This window comes from Accipiter gentilis, chromosome 1, assembly GCF_929443795.1.
Source record: "Accipiter gentilis chromosome 1, bAccGen1.1, whole genome shotgun sequence".
NCBI classification, from domain to species: Eukaryota; Metazoa; Chordata; class Aves; order Accipitriformes; family Accipitridae; genus Astur; species Astur gentilis.
In genome coordinates, this window is record NC_064880.1 from 26,777,803 (window position 1) to 26,794,459 (window position 16,657).

The window sequence follows — 16,657 nt, forward strand, 5'->3', positions numbered from 1 at the left end:
GTTCATAATTCAGTTTGGGAAGACAAGCTTGCAAAATACATATCAAGGTTTGGATTTCAAACCATCTCAAGATATGCAGATGTTCAAATTATGATATTCTTGTTATTTATCCTTCCTTAAATTTTGGAGTAGCTGTAGTTGTCATCCGTGACATTTTTCACCTGTTCACATTAGATCATACTATCTGTTTAGCAAGATTAAGTTTGCTCAAGTTGTAAATTTTTATTTCAGGTCTGAATCTTCAAGGAGATTACGAGTAGTTCTTTGCCGTACATACCTATTCGGTTTACTGGCTTACTGAATTCATACACTCCATACTGGAACAGACTGGGAAGATCTAAAGGGCATTACTGAGTGTAAATACATGTGGGGCAACTTAGAGCAATGATAAATCAGAAAGGATGAAAGCATTTTACTGATACTGAATCTTATGTTACATGTTGTATGACAGAAACTGGTTTTACATGAACACTGTTGTTAGGGATTCAGCTTCTGGAAAAGCCATAGCCAAAATACTCTTTCAGTCATATTCCCCATGAAGCAATAGAAGACAAAGGTGGAGAGGGAGAGGTTGTAGAGGCCTCCTCGTGGACTGTCACACAATTGTAAAATTTCTGTTACAATCCTAGAGCATTACATAGCAAACAGAGAAAACATAGGTTGATATTGTATCTTAGTAGTTTATTTTACCCTCAAATCTCTGATTTCCTAGATGTTATTTGGATGTTACTCATACTTCTGCTTGTCTTGAAAGTGGATTTTGTAGAAGAGTTGGCTGAAATATTCTTATTTGATTTTCTTTTTTCCCTGTTAAAATGGTCTTTTCCCCAAACTGGGAGTTTGCGAAGAGAGTTGTTACTTTTTCAAATGATGACCTGTTAGAATATCAGGCTTTTTGTTTATTCTTATTGACTCCTTTTTTGTTTTCTTTTATTTTAATCCTTTCTTGTCACATAGTTTATAGACTGAGCTCATGTTACTTTTTTCATAGTTTTTTCTTCTCATTCTGCTATCCTTTATCTTCTTCCAGCTCTTTTTGATTTGGAGATATTGAAGAATGGCAGAAAGAAACTGAAAAATGTTCCAAATTAATCCTGAACATTATCTGTATACTTCATAGGGGATTAAAAGAAAGGAAGAAGAGATGGGACAATACGACAAAAACTTTCTCATGAAAATAAAAGGAGACAAACAGATTCAAACAGTGTCATTACCTCACTGCATAGAAAAAGATCCAAATTTTTGGTTTTTACTTTTTTAATATTTTTTTCCTTAGTCCTTTTTCTGTTTCCCACAAAGATGCTAGACAGCGATAAATTGCCCCATACTCTCTCCCCATTGCACTGTGGATTTTATAGAGCTTATTTCTTTCACATGGCATGCATGCATGCATGAACTTTCTTATGGATACATGTGGCATAACAAAAAAATGTTTTATTAAGAATAAAAATCTCTTTTTCCAAAAAGAAAGCTGTGATGGAACCTGAGACTTCCAAAAGCTTTGTTACAATGAGTATGAATCATCTCTCTCTAGAGTAGAATGTATGTATTTTGAACCACCTAGTCCAGACTTTCATCATTTGTCATTTATCCAGCAGCATCTCAAGGCAAACCTCAGGTTTTTCCTTCTTTCAGAAACTCTTTGTTCCTTGAATTTCCTTCTCAGTCTGGTAAAAGGTTCCAGGGGATAGGACTCTCCACTGTTACATAGGATTTGCATCCAGCATTTCTCATAGGCAGTAGAGGCTAGCTATTTTCACCAATAATTTTCAAAGGCAATAATTGTCAAAGGCAATGATTTTCAAAGGCAATAATTTCACCAGTGTTTTTTAAATGGTGAAATCAGTGTATTTGTGGATGTACAGTGGAGGGTTTTTTTTGCTGGGGAGGTCAAGTAATTTGGCAAAGGTTATGTGGCAGAACAACAGGAGGGAATGTCATGTTACCCAACACACCAGGGTGCCCCTCTACATCTCTGCTTAGGAGCTGGTTATCTAAGCAGGGTACAGGCTGTGAAACTGGTAGTCCCCGCTTCATTCGATGGTTTATTCATTTCCCCTTTGCTTACTGTCACAGTTAAGAATTTGCACCTTCTCTTTGCAATACTTCTATGTACTTAGGTGTTTGTTGAGGAAAACCCTGTTCTCAACATATCAGCTTATGTCCTCTTCGCGCCTGACAGTCCCTGTTTGCGCTATCAAATTTGAAACCAGCCTTCTGTTTGCCAGACAAGCAGGCTATGTACTTTTCACAATAGTGTCCTCTGACCAATATTTGTTTTTTCGATGAATTACAGAGAGACTCAGAATCAACGCGCCGCTCTGCTTCCAGCAGCCAAACAGTGTCTGGCACCATATATCCAGGCTGGATTCACAGTTGGTCATTTTTGGTCAGAGTTTTGATGGATTTCACAAGGAGCATGAAGGATTGATCATTTCATTCATACTGAAGGCTCTGAGCAATTTGAGGCAGGTCAAGTAACACCTGCACTGACTGGGGAAGTGGTAAAGGTTTCATGTCAAACCACAAGAGGAAGATAATTGCAATGCAGAGTCCATGAATACACTGGCCTTATGGACTGTGTTGTATTTGTGCTGCAAGATGTGAATAGGAGAGATTGTGCCTCCTGATTTAGGGACTGATCCTGCAGCTTTGAACAGATTTAAAGAATAATTGCAATCTTGAAAGTAATATATTCCTCTGTTAGTAAAACAATTCAGAATTTAATTAAATAAGAGGAGCCCCAAGGTGTGAATGGCAAAGATGCATTAATAGCACAAATACGAAAAATACAGATGTGCACACCTGAGGTATTGTGTCACAGTGAAGACTCTGCTGTGGTCTCTCAGGCTTTGTTCCCCTGCTGTCCCACAGCTTGGTGCAGGAAAGCATGTGTGCATACCACACTCTTCTAGTGTGGTGCTAAGAAGTTTGACAGTGAATCTAAGGATGTATTGATAACATCAGGCTAAACTAGCCCTAACAAAACGGCATGTGCAATACATTGACAGTGCTTCATGGCTGTGCCACAAGGATTGGCATTGGAGGTAGTCTGGTTTTTTTGTCCCCAGTGGAAAGTTTATCATAAAGGAGACCGTAGAAAATAAAAGTTCCCCCTGTAGCAGCACTACAGGAATCTACTCTCAAGCAAACTCACTAAATTTTCTTCAACTAAAAGCTGACATCTTTAACACATTGTTAGCACTTCATGTACAAGTCAGTGGACCAGGCAGTGTGCCAGTTAACACTCAAGGCTAGGGCAAAACACAGGTCAGGAGTGGGTGTCTCATCACTGAGCACAGGACCATCGTGAGAGCTCAGGGAGGCTGGGAAAGGTGAGGAAATGCTGATTTCCCATTGTCCAGGTTCAAGTAGCTGGAAAGCTCTGCTGCCAGAATTTCCATGCCACAGGCAACTTATACCTGGAATAGGAATGGAAAATTAGTTACATGCAACCCTCATATGTCTGAATCAGTCCAAATTCTACTTCTGTTCTGTATCCAAAACTACTTCTGGCTACTATGTAAAGGGTTTAAGTAGTTAGGAAGTTCCTCGTTCTCTACAGATTATTTGCCCTTAGCCAGTAACACTTAGTAAATATAGCAAATCACTTCCCCAGAGAGATTTTGGGTACCACGCATCATCTGAAGAATCTGAATGGAAAAGTTTTGCATCTCTTCCTCATGTATAAGATCATTACTTTGCACTGATGTGAAGCGGTTGTATTTCTAAGAACCAGCCCACCACTCCAATTCAAAAGGTTTCCAGAGATTTTGCTTTTCATTTCCTCTTCCTGCTACATGGTAGCATGAACTCCATTGACAATCCCACCCACTCACCCACCCACCTAGAATCAATGGGAGACAGCAAGCAACCCTTTCCCTCCCAGAGAAAAGCCTTGCAACAGATACAAGCAGAAGTACAACTAGGCTTAATACAACCTCAGATTCTTGGTTTTTTAGCTGCATTCACTGCTGCCATGGGCATGTATTCACTGTTGTACTCATGGGAGTTGGATTCACACTGCTGTTTCTGCAAACAGAGAGAAAATGCCATGAATTTAATTTGTGGTCACTAACCTCTGCCACTCCTGCCTTTGTTATTTAAGTAGGGCAGTTAGTCTGGCTGTTTTCAGTGGGAATATTAAAGTCAGAATAGACAGGCACTCACATAGAAAACTTGGAATAAAACAAACTGAAAATGACAACCACACATTGTCCAAAAGAATAACTAATGTCCATGGTCTCCTTTCTTTCCTGAGCCAACTGGTTCTTTGTTTTAGTGGTTTTGCTCCAGAACAGAGCTGGAATTGCTCGACTGATGATTTGTTTCCCCTTCTTGAAGAAAATAATCAGGGGAATTGCTTACCAAAGTAATTTTGCTGGCCTGTGCAGCATTTCTCCTCTTCCCTTTGATTCCCAGCCTTTAAATCAATAAACAATTCTGTCTTAGAAAAATTAAATCTGAGCTGTTGTCATCAATGACTGAATTCCAGTGTAAATTAACAACTCAGTCTCTTTGTCAAAAAACACATCATGTGCTGAGTGAGTATGTGCCCGTCTCACCCTCTAAATCTCATTAAATCAAGTTCCCCATCCATGACCCTTGGAAGGAGGGTTCTGCAGAATCTCATAGACTTGGTTACCTTGTTTCTTAAGCAACAGGCTACAACACAGCAGACACAGGAAATCATGGCAAACATGATCAAACCAATAATTATCCATGACATGAGTCCCAGTGAAATGCAGTCTTCCTTATCTGGAGTTGGGGAGGAAAAGAAAATCATTACTGATAATTTGCATTCCCCTCCCATCCACCCCCTGCCCTGAGATAACTTTTCAAATTCTTTCCCTTTTCTCTTCACATTAATAAATTAGCAAAAGTGAGCTCTGGAGAAGAATTTTCATGGGGTGAAAAGCCACCTTGTAAAAGTGTATTCAGGAGGAAGCAGAACATTGCCATTTTCCAGAAGCAGAGGTGAAACTGTTGGTACAACAGGGTTGAAAGTGTAGGCTGAAAAGAAACTAAGCCAGGCTTGAGAGCGTGGTGGTATTGCAGATCTGAGCAAGGCTTAAGCTTACTTTCAGTGAGTACCACAGGTGATTTAAAGGGCAGCCTGGTCAAAAGAAAGGTGGACTTTGGCAGTCACGTTTGAATAGAAAGGCAAGCTGAGGGACACAAAATTACCCTTGCCTGGATCTGGGAGAAAATATGATTAGGTCATGAAACAGCTGGCAATAGCTATGAGCATCTCGCTATCTGTACAAATGGACAGCTTTGGGAAACACTGCAGACAAAAAAGGATGTCACAGCTTGAATCTGAGAAGCTGTTTTAAGTTCAGAGAGGACTGAGGGATAATTTGATCCAACCACATGATTTTAGCCTTAGGATTTCAGCTTCTTTGTTTAGCCCTGGTGTTGAGCGATAGGAAAAGATAGCAAGGGAAGGTACTGCAACAGGCAGTACCATGTTGCAACTGAACTATATGGAGAACCAAGACAGGATGTGAGCAAACCCACTATTAAATCTTTCATCTTAATGTACCAAAGAGCCACTGAGTGAAAGGCAATTCAAAATTAAAGCCTGTGAAGTTAGTCCAAGCTCTTCTCAGTAAAAGGCCAAAAATTCTTAGCAGTTGTGGACTCTTCTGCTCTAAGAAGGCTCTAAAGCTGAAGGCCTGCTTCAGAGGGGTGAACACCATCTTTTTCACATCACTGTGGCATCAGAGAGTTCTTTATACCACTACTAGCACAGATATTTGACAGCTGATTTTTTTTTTTTATGCCAGGCACATGAAGATAGCTCTCGGAATGGATTTCCCCCCCCCAGCTAGAAATAATCTTAACATTTACATTCAGCAGCTTGGAAAATAGTCGATGGGAAATTTCTGCTGCACACAAAGGTGGGACTGCAGTACTCCAGAAGGTGTAGTCTAGCTAGCTTGGGTGCCACCAACAATATGCAGAGCTCAGCATGACCTGCAAAACGGGCCCATGAAGATGAATAAATATGGAGAGGCCACGCTGAGCAGTCTGCCAACACAGCTCCACTGTTACCAGCCCCCTGCTAAGTAGTTTTAAGCTGTCTTGGAAATATCTGTGCAAACTCTAGTCACAATTTTCACTGCAGCATAGCTATGCCCAACATCTACTTATCACTAAACTGAAGTGAGGGGAGGAGAAAAGTAAACTTACCTTGGATATACAAATAGGTTTCTTTCAGCCGGCAATCTATATAAGGAGGGGGTAAGAACATCTCCAGGCAGTAGGTATAAATGTCAATATGCTTTCTTTCCAGATTTTTAAGAATGAAAGTGGTGCTGCTATTTGAGTGCTCTGTCTGACAGTAGATGACATTACTCTTGGGGATAACTTTCTCCTCACTCAAATGGAGTGCACAGATCTCCTTCTTTTCATGCCCTTTGAAGAGGGTCATGCTGAACTCGCTCACATTTTTGGGGTTGGGGAATGTGAACTTGAAGTTTCCATTTTCAAATTCCACCATCACTTGGGGGTCAGAGACATGAGGCTGATCTGAAATCATGAAAACAATAAGTACAGTCACTCACTTAGCAATGAAAAGAATCCCTAAAATGTTAAGAAACTGATTTAAACAAAGCAAGTGAACCATGTGATTGAAACTTAAGGCATGTAGGTACTCAGAATAGGCTGGCTGTGGAAAGCAGCCTGTACAATGAGATACCAGTGCATCATCCTGGTCATGTCAGACATTACTGAGAAAATAAATGAGGTAAGACCTGGACTGTTACCGCTATAAGGCTGGAGAGGTTACTGTTAGCATTGGATCAGTGAGTTACTTGATAATGTTTAAAGGCCCCCTTGGACCAAACACTATATGGACATATAATTTTTGCCTCAGACTGTCTTATTCATAGATAAAACAAGGTGGGACAAAGATGACGATAATTATCTCTGTTTCATGGTTCATAATCTGCACCCTAATGTTGTAATTGAAAACTTAAAATGGGATGTGAACCCCAAACTCCTATACAAGTGCCTTAACCACAAGACCTATCTTTCCTTTCTAAAGCAGACAGTGGTTTGAGGCATGACATAAAGTTTAGACCTAATTACTTAGATGTCTATAGCACCTTTATCACTAACATAATGGGATGAGTAGAGGACAAATGTCATTGTGTGCATGCACCCACATGCAATCCAAAATTCACATTTGACCTTCCCAAAAACTGTCTGAAAAACTCTCAGGTGTTGTCCATCTCTCATTTTTCGAATTTATTGGAAAATAAAAAGAAAGTAAACTGACCAAGAACCTCCTGCTATCTCACAGTTTGACTGGCATGGGAAACTCCCTCAAACAAAAATATGTTAAAGTGTGCTGTAAAAAAATGACAATTTTTTTCTTCAAGGGCAGTATTTTCTGATCTTGAAAGGCATTTAAAACTATAAACCAAATTATGCAAATGTGTCTTACCTATATTTTTACATGGTCTTGACGAGCAGCTATCAACTCCTGAAAAATATGAAATAGTTTTCTGTTTAAAATTAAAAAACAGAGATGCAGGAACAGGGGCTGAGCCATGCAATGTTAAGATGCTGAAGTTATTTTCTAATTTGTGTCATTAGCCTATCTGATCCTGTCTGTGCTACACTATAAAATCATATGGTGTGATAAAAGCATGAAATATAAAAATCAAATTAAAAAGAAAATGCATTGAGCAAGAACTAATATTGATCATACATCCAGCATTTACAAATTCTTAAAACGCAAGTTTAAGTAATAGATGTCCTTCATAAATAGAAGCTGAGATGAAAGTAAAATTAACCCCAAAATGCTGAGGAAATCTGTCCCCAAATAAAAGAGCTTACTTTTGATTTCTCATGAATCCAGAGTCTGCAATGAGGCAGCATTATACTTTGTTTCCAGACCAAAATGGTCATTTTGGTCTATGTTCATTCTGTTTCCCCCATTGCTCAGCACTGCATCAAAACATCTTTTTATGGCACATCCAGAATGAATAGCTAGAAGATGCTCCAATACATACAGCAAGAAAATATTCAAGCAATGCATATGGGTTTGTTCCTTCTTCAATAGCAGCTTTTTCTCTTCTTTATTATCAAACTGTATTCAGTCCACTGTGCATAGGCAGCCTCCATTACAGGAGACAGGCACATTTTTAATAATTGTTCTGGATTTGTTTTTTAAGCCACTGCCTCCATCACCACCCAGTATGGCAATAATGAGAGTGGAATTTCCTGGCTGGGTTGGTGGTATGTACTGCTTTGAAATGGTTTGTATGTCAGTACTGGCAGCATAGCACAGCCTAATGGTGTTTCATTTGGAATTTTTCTTTTTATGGTGCTCTAAAATTAAAGATACAGACAGGAACGCAGACAAGTAGAAAAAAACTGTATCCACTTTTCCTGTTTTCTGATAGCCTTCTAGAGTAAGTCCTTCAGAAGCTGCTCAGACTGAAATATACTCTACATCAGGATTTTAGGATGCTAAGGAAATATGTGGCAAATACTTAAAGACTTTGATGCACCATCCTATTCTTGTTGTTACTGCTACATAGTGGTCTAGATCCACACAGCTTGGGTCCCCAACTGTGCCAGGTATTGCACTGACTACACAGCATAAATAATCTTTTTCCCAAGGCACCTGTTATCTTTGACACCCAGCCTACATATGCAAAGGAGCAGAAGATTATTCTCATTTGGGTACCTTTGTATGCTCTCAACTCTTTCTGGATGGAGGCAATCTTTTAGTGCCCATGCTTTTTCCTTCTTTGAATTCTTGCTCCCCAATCACTATCATTGGCAAGGGCATTGCAATAAATGATACTCGTTTAAAATATTTTTACTGCGACACATAAGCTAATGGACTTCTGGAAGGCATTTCATGATGCTCAGTTGGGAAGCAATAGAAACTGTTATCCCTTTTTGATTGATTTACCCTCTTCCTAGTTATCACACTCCTCCTGGTTTACTGTGCACAGTCAGCACCCTTATCTAATTCAGCGACAGTTCTAATATCTGTACTTCTCTCAGGACTATTACTTAAGTGTGTAATAACAGACAAGGTATTTGGCATTTTGTACCTACCACTGGTGTGAAGATAAGACAGACAAAACACACAGCTCACCAACACACAGTGAAATAGAGCTCTAGATATGCTGAAGGCACAGATACACAAAGTGCAAGCCTTCATAATGGCATATAGTCTGAAAAGCTGAAAGCAGAGGTCAAATAAAGAAACAGTTCTTGATGACTTGCATGTTGCATGGTGAAAGAAAACAGCTGCTAAGAGAACAGCATTTGAAATAAAGGTCTTTTAAAATGCTTTTAAAATGTTTGATGGCCTGTAGTTTGGTAACATACCTTTAAAATTAGGCCCAACAGCAGACAAATTATTTAGGGAAGGGAAGAAAAGAACAAGTGTATTGATATAGCAGAAGCTAGGGAGCATGGTGAATATGTAGCTGACCTGATACTTTTGAGTAGCATCCACCCATAGCTGAGACCTCTCTATTTGTCACTGGTCATCTGAGAGGAGAGGTGGATGCTGACTCTGTTGGGGCAGCCACAGAGCCAAGTGGTACCATATTCCCCCAATGCCCCAGAGGAGCGTGGGGCTACCCTACTCTGAGTGCTAAAGCAACAGCTTTGAATTTCATTTCTCTTTCTGTCACTGACAATAGTTCAATTTTACTGCTAGCTAATGAAATTGCCCTTTCATACCGGGTGGTTTAAAATGTTTGTCAGGGATCATGGTTTTAATCCTGTTTTTAATGGAAAAGGACAGAGGGAGGTCATTGAGCATGTAGTTCCTGTGACCTTGTGGCAAGCTGAAAGATCATTTTGTATCCTCTCAGGCCCAGAAGCCTTAACTGTCTGTTTTCAAGAAGGACTCAGTAATGTATTTCTCTGAATGAGCATTTTGGTAAATGTGATGCAATTAGTATTCCTCTGAAACAAGTGACCATGTAGAAAAGTGTGCTTAGCATAGTATAAAGGAAGAACATTTTAAAATGAGATTAACAGTGCCTGAGATTAAAACACAAAATTGTCTACATGGATGACCACAATGGGTGAGATCTGATATGAATTTCCAACTCACTAGCTATTCTGCATCAGCTCCTGATGTGAATGCTCTCACTGCATACTAAAACGTGGCTTATTCCCCCCCTCCCTGTGCCTGATTGCTGTTCTCCTGTGCCCATTTGTACTGGTTCATTCCTAGGGTAATCCTATGGAATTGTAACACTCTCGTTAATGGCCAGACACATTTGGGATGTCATTTGCCAAGCTACTGTCAGAATAAATGTAGTTTTGGTGAGATGGGAGATAGGAAACTGGGGTTTAAACATCCAATAATACTGAGAGATTCACTCACTAAACCTCCCTAAAAATATGTGAATAAAAGACAACTTCATGTTATTATTGAAAATGAACAGAAGAATCTCACAGGTTCAGTAGTAAAAATGCTTGGATTTGGCCGTAAGGTTCCTTTTTGGTATTTTTCATAAAAGAGCTAATTCAGTTGCATATGAAGGCTTTGAGACAAGAGGAAACAAATCTTTCATTTGTTTCATAGCAGTGTCATGCTGTGGAGTTGCATAGAGTTGTTACTTGGCTCACCTTATGTGAAGCAGAGCGTCAAGACAAATACTGTGGTTCAGATGTAAATCCAAGAGATGAACATGTGTATGAAAGTAACATCTTGCTATGTTAAACTGTGAAAGAAGCGGGGTGGTGGTATACATTCTATGTATATGTGTATCTACAGTCATGTACATTTCTGTCTCAATTTCGTCTTTACTGCAGTGGGAAAGCACTTTGGCAGAAGTTGGGGATTTTTTATGGTAGTACGCTTGGACACTGAGGCCAATGAAGGGCGGGTTATTTTCATTTTAATGGGATTACAATTTTGGACTTTCTGGTTCCTCTTTGGCAGACCCAATCCTATTTGCAAACATCACCAATCCATTACACATTTTGGTCCTAACAGAAGTTTAAAAAACCACTTTTGATTAATTTTAAAACTTGGGGTTTAGGGTAGGAGAATAGAATACTCTTGCTTGGTTTTCTTGGTCTTTGTTTTATCTGCCCCAGCTCTAAGAAAACTAAGCAGCTGATAAAAAGAACAAGTATAATTTTACTTGGGTTTGCCTCTGAAGATGAGCAAGGAGAGTGCAGACCCTGTCTTTAAAACAAAGATATTTGTTTTGTTAATACTAAACATGTAATGAAATCACACACAGTTTTTTAAGTTGCTATGGCTTTGACCTTTCAAGGCACTCTGAAAGATAACACTGTCAATTCAGTGTCATTAGTTATATGCCTAAAACTAACTTGTTCCTGTATTTCAGGAATCAAGGATTAAGAGAGGAAAGCAGTGCTTCTGGGCAAAGCAAGTAATGGCCAGAATTACTCTAGGAAGCGATCTATAATCTGAATTATTTCTGTGGTATAACATATATTGTGAAATACGGAAACTCTTATAAAATATACCACTAACACAGCAGCCATTGTTGATAATATTTCAGACACCCTTTTAAGAAATGACCACGATTTCCTCCTGTATTGACAACAGGAGATCTGTGGGTGAACAGTGATAATGTTTTGCAAATATTGGCGTGCAAAAGTTCATGTGCAACGTTTCATAGCAAAGGCTTCAAGTGCTATGGAATCCTACAGCTTTGTACTCCAAAATCCTGTTGCCTGTGTTTTTCTACAGGCACCAGAGGCTTCATGCTCTTATAAACAATTCCTTTATCACAATTGGGTTATCAAATCATAATACACATATATACACATATATCACCTTCTGTGACCTATTTACATTGAAAAAAGCCATCCATAGATCACAAGGACTTGCTAATCACTAAGTTTAAAAAAACTCAAAATCTCAGAAGTTACTCTGCTTTTAGTCCCCAAATTTTGCCACAATGCTTGGCAGCGCTCTCTGGAGTGCTAGCTTGTTCTCTAAATGAGAGTATCATGCTAATGTGTCCTACATCAAGCCGATCTTTTACAGCCCTTTTTAGCAATAATAATAATAATTAGTACTTTTTATGCTGAACGCACTGTAAGGTAAAAAGCCTGAGAGATACCATTTCTTGTTACAGGCAGTCTCTTTTTCCTGCCGTTTCCTATCCTCAGCCCCCTGCTCAAATCCTATCCTCCATATATGAAAGAAAGGAGAAAGAAGGGAGAAATGCTGGTATCAGATAGAACAATTATTTGCACCCTTAAAATTGCAGCCTATTTCTTCCAACAAGAAATGGCCTTTTAGATAGCTCCAGCCACATGTAAAAGTATGCTTGTCAAGTATACATGCTAAATTGACTAGCTGAGAAATACTTAACAAAATTGATAGGATTTTTTGTCAGTAGATTTAAGAATAACAATCCTCTGTCCCTGTGATTTCACCCATCTTTTCAATGTATCTGAAAACTCAGTATACTGTTGTTGTATTAGTTAACCTTCAGAAGGGTATCTGCATTGCCTAAAGAGCTGGAAACTGTTTTTTATTTAAATGAAAGCTAAAATTCTATGTGAAACCTCAGGAGTACTTAAATTCTACAGGGGGACTTGAAACCTATCCTGTATCACTAGAATTTCAGAAGCAAACACATTCAATAGCCCTTTGCATGACCTTCAGAGGAACGTGTTTAGATGGTGCTCAGTAACTAAATCTCAGGTCTTACATGACACATCATACCAAATCCTTGGACAGTGTATGTATGAAAAAAAGACTCTTCTTAATCAGATATTATCTGTATTTCTATCCTGGCCTGGTAATATGTGGGTTAGAGATAAATGCAGGTAAACGTGAGCTCTGGTATTTTACTTTGCATAATTGTGATAAAACACTGAAACTTGAAAAATGCTACATCCATGTTTATGGCTGGACTGAGATCAGTGCTGTCACCATGCCAACACAGCATTAGGAATGCTACAGTTCCTTTTAACTCAGTCTGCATTTCAAGCCTGCACCAAAACGATCTCATCCACTCTTTCATGCCATATACATTTTTCATAGTATAAAAATTCCCAGCCCAAAAAAGAGCAGGTTTAATATCAATATTTTGGCTTCTCTTTATTAGGCCATTCACCGTCATGCTGCTGTAAGACCTTATGCCCAGCAAGGGAATCGGGCTGGAGCACTACAGTCTAAACAGCTAGAGGGTAACACTGAGCAGATGAGCTAAAGAATATAAACAATGAAAACTTGTACTTTCTAGTTTCAGAACAAATGCCCTGTGCTGGCAGGAATTCTCTTCCCACAAGTTCCAGTGATATTTAAGTTAAGAGTGGTCTTTTTTCAGCTGTTTCCCTTAATTACCTTTATTCCTCCAACCCCTCGCTATCATGCCTCCTTTAACGTCTCCTGTCACTGGGTGAGTTATATTCCATAGAGACATCTACTGCAAGGAGAATAATCCAAAATGCTACTCACCATACAGGGCTTCAAACTGAAAGCAGAGAACACAGAAAGTTACAGCAATCAACTTCATGCTTGCCTGACACGGAGGTACCAGCCTTCTGTCTACTGTGAAGATGGGGAAGAATTCATGGGTAGAAAAGGAAGTGGTTTGTGGGCAATGGGGGAAATTATATGGTAATCAGAAGGACTTTTTAATTTAACCCCTGACTACGTTATAGCTATGTCAGCATTAGCTGTCGCCCACACCTGTGGAGTTTGCTGCTTTTTTTTTGTTCCTACCTCATGGCTTGCTGTCACAGACAGGAAGATGAAAGATTTTCTGACGTTACAATTGATGTTCACTTCTTCAAAGACTGTTTCTGGTTAAATCTATCATGATAGAAGCTACAGTCATCTACAGTACACTTCCTGCAGATGGCCCGTGGTCAGCAGCTTGTTCCTTAAATTAATTTACAATACTTGCATATTTGCAACTGGCAACCTGGTTTCTCCCCACCAGTTTCAGCTACTCTTATGTAACTGATGGTCTTGCGCTCTGTGGAAACTGTTTGTTAGTAGGGTGTGGGAGCCTCCTGTGAGTCCTGGTCCTGGAATTCATTGGAAGAACATGTCCAAATTGCAGAAGGATCCCCTCAGCCCTGAGACTTCCTGAAGGCTCACTCCGATGTGAGACTTCCACCCTGGAGGTCAGGCTTGCTCTGCATGGACGAAAGACTTCATGTGGCTCTGTGAGAGGAGGAGATCTGACCCAGTGCCCTAGGGTCTTAGGTCAAAAGTTTATCTCCTTCCCTCTCCCTGCTTTTGTGCAGCACACTGTGTTCTGGCCTGATATCCATCTGTATTCTGGGAATGTTTTAGGACCCTTTGGGATAACATGTTCTACAGTCATTTAGAACTGGCTATTTATTTATGCCTATAATACTAATTTTAGTGCAGATAACATGCTAGAAAAGCAGCTTCTAAATCACGTTTAATGTATTAGATGTAGTTAGCGTTTCTGATTGCACAAAGAGAAGACACAAAGGACTAATAGTGGTGCCTGACAGACACTCCTGGCATTAAGTCCCTGTAATGGTCATGCAGTGGTACCAAATAATTTGTGAATGACAGGACTGGGTTACAGATTCACTCCTGTACTTGTACTGTATGAATAAATCTTCACATGTTGTTTTACTCTTCCTCAAAGAGTGATTTAATTTCTTTCACTACTACTGCTAAAGACCTGTTCACATGGACACTGGCAGAGAGTTTTACTCTCAGCAAATCTTTGCAAAGCCCTGCAAATCTTTGCCTTTTGTTAAATTAAAATCAGAGCTAAGCCTGAGTCAGGATTTGATCTAAATTTTCAGTTCAGGTCTCTGGAGCCAAGCTTAAACAACTCTAACTAGAGAAGGTTTCTGCAGTATACTTTTAATTCTGAAGCTCAGGAGTAATGTATGGAGGTTCAAGCAATGCTAAAGCTGGAAAAAGATATATCTGACTCCTGAGCTTTGCCTATGAAGTTATGACCCACATTGGGATCTACTGAGGTTCCAGGTAGGACCATCTTTCCCATCCTCCATAACAACTTATGGGAAGGGTTGAAACAACAGAGCAACCCTCTCCTGAGATAGGACCTTTATTGACCCCCAAATAAGTGTAAGACAAGCAGCCAGAAAGTCTTATAGTAAGAAGAGTTGCTGCTGCTACAAAATTAAGGGAGGAAGAGAATCACGTGTAAAGCACCCCCACCCCCACCTTTCGGAGAGCATGCAGACAACACACCAAGGACCAAGTCGCTACAAAGCCTATCACTGGCTGGGAAGGCCAATAAATGTGTAGGGGAATGTACTCCTTTGAGCAAAGTTTTAGCTATTTTTTGTGAAAACAGGCTTTAAAACAAATCAGTATTGTTAGGGTTCAAAAATGTGTTGTTTTTCTTAAAAATTTAAACATTTTGCCAGGAACGTATTTTTGATAGAGAAGAGATTTTTTATTTATTTTTTTTTACCAATATAGTTATTTTGGAGAAGCTTACTCCTTCCCTCCCCTCTCTGTGACTTTATCAGTTATAGCAATGCAAAGATGAATAATACAAATCTATTTCCCTCCTGGAGTAAGAATAGCTACCAGCGTAGCTTGGTTGGCATAGGTCTTGCTACAACAATTGGAGCAAGTCCCACTGTCCAGTAAACAGTTTGTATTTGTCCTTTCTTTCTCCTGTCATCATAGCCTCAAGTCTGGAATTTCCCCTTCTCCTTTTCTGCTTCCTGGCACTTGGGATTGCTAGAACACACTGCTCACTTTGTTTCAAAAGGGTCCAGCCCAGGGTACACTTTGGGGTACATTTGCCAGCACTCTGAAGTCTGATCTAGACAGTGATTTCTTCTGGTGCTCGAGTGTATTTGATGATGAGCCAGCAGAGCCGGAGGCACTCAGAGTGTATGTTCACAAGCGAAGACACACAAAGTCTAGCTTGGGGCCAAGCATAAGGGATGCTTACCTTCTAGCCCCACACCAACAGAGACTCCTCCATCGCCTTTCAATCCCTCTGTCTTTGCCTCCCTCCTCTGTCAGTGCTTACCTACTTCACAAAGACAACGTGACTGCAATTTGGAAAAGTTTCTTGCAAATCCTACGGTTGGTTACAGTTAACCACCTGGGACAAGCAGTCTGTTTCCACAACACACTTCCTATAACTGCAACTATTTTTGTTCACAAACACGTGTTTCCTTTTTCCATCCTCACTCATTTCTCTTCTCTTTATCTTGATTTTCACTCTCTCATCCACATATACCTCTCAGAGCTGACTTCCTTCCTCCTCTAACCTGACTGTCCCCCAGTCCCTGCCTACCCTTCTTCTCAAGCAGAGGCTGCCCTTCAGTAAGTGCAGTAACTCCTTTCTGGAATGTAGCTTCTCCTTCCCATGAGCCCCATTCTTTCTTCTTGTCCTACCCCCAACACTACCCTACAGTGATAAACTCCTTTTTCTCCTATCATCTTGCTTCCAACTTGCCATCACTGATTATTACAACCTGGAAAATCCTTATGGGCATTTTTATGCTTTTAAAAATGCATCCAGTGATACATCCAGTTCCAAAGAGAAATGGGCTTGCTCATCCCTTGGTCTGTACACCGGTGTTCTCTACTACATGTTCTTCAATGCTTCTCCCTTCTAACTCCAAGCGGCTTGGAAAACAACAGTTCTGCTGCTTCCCTAAGAAGACTGATTCACAGCAAAGATTT

At 39.9% G+C, this 16,657-nt stretch overlaps 1 protein-coding gene across 1 annotated transcript; it reads right to left on the bottom strand.

The window, feature by feature from the left end:
• Positions 1-513: 513 nt before the first annotated feature.
• LOC126038336 (inducible T-cell costimulator-like) lies at positions 514-13,520 on the bottom strand. The gene is made up of 6 exons (XM_049799989.1): positions 13,445-13,520; positions 7,454-7,492; positions 6,196-6,534; positions 4,646-4,758; positions 3,942-4,032; positions 514-3,422 (listed from the first exon to the last, which is right to left on the bottom strand). Exons 1-5 carry the CDS (start codon positions 13,500-13,502, stop codon positions 3,943-3,945), a joined length of 639 nt encoding a protein of 212 aa, XP_049655946.1. The 5' UTR covers positions 13,503-13,520; the 3' UTR covers positions 514-3,422; position 3,942.
• Between the last annotated feature and the right edge of the window lie 3,137 nt (positions 13,521-16,657).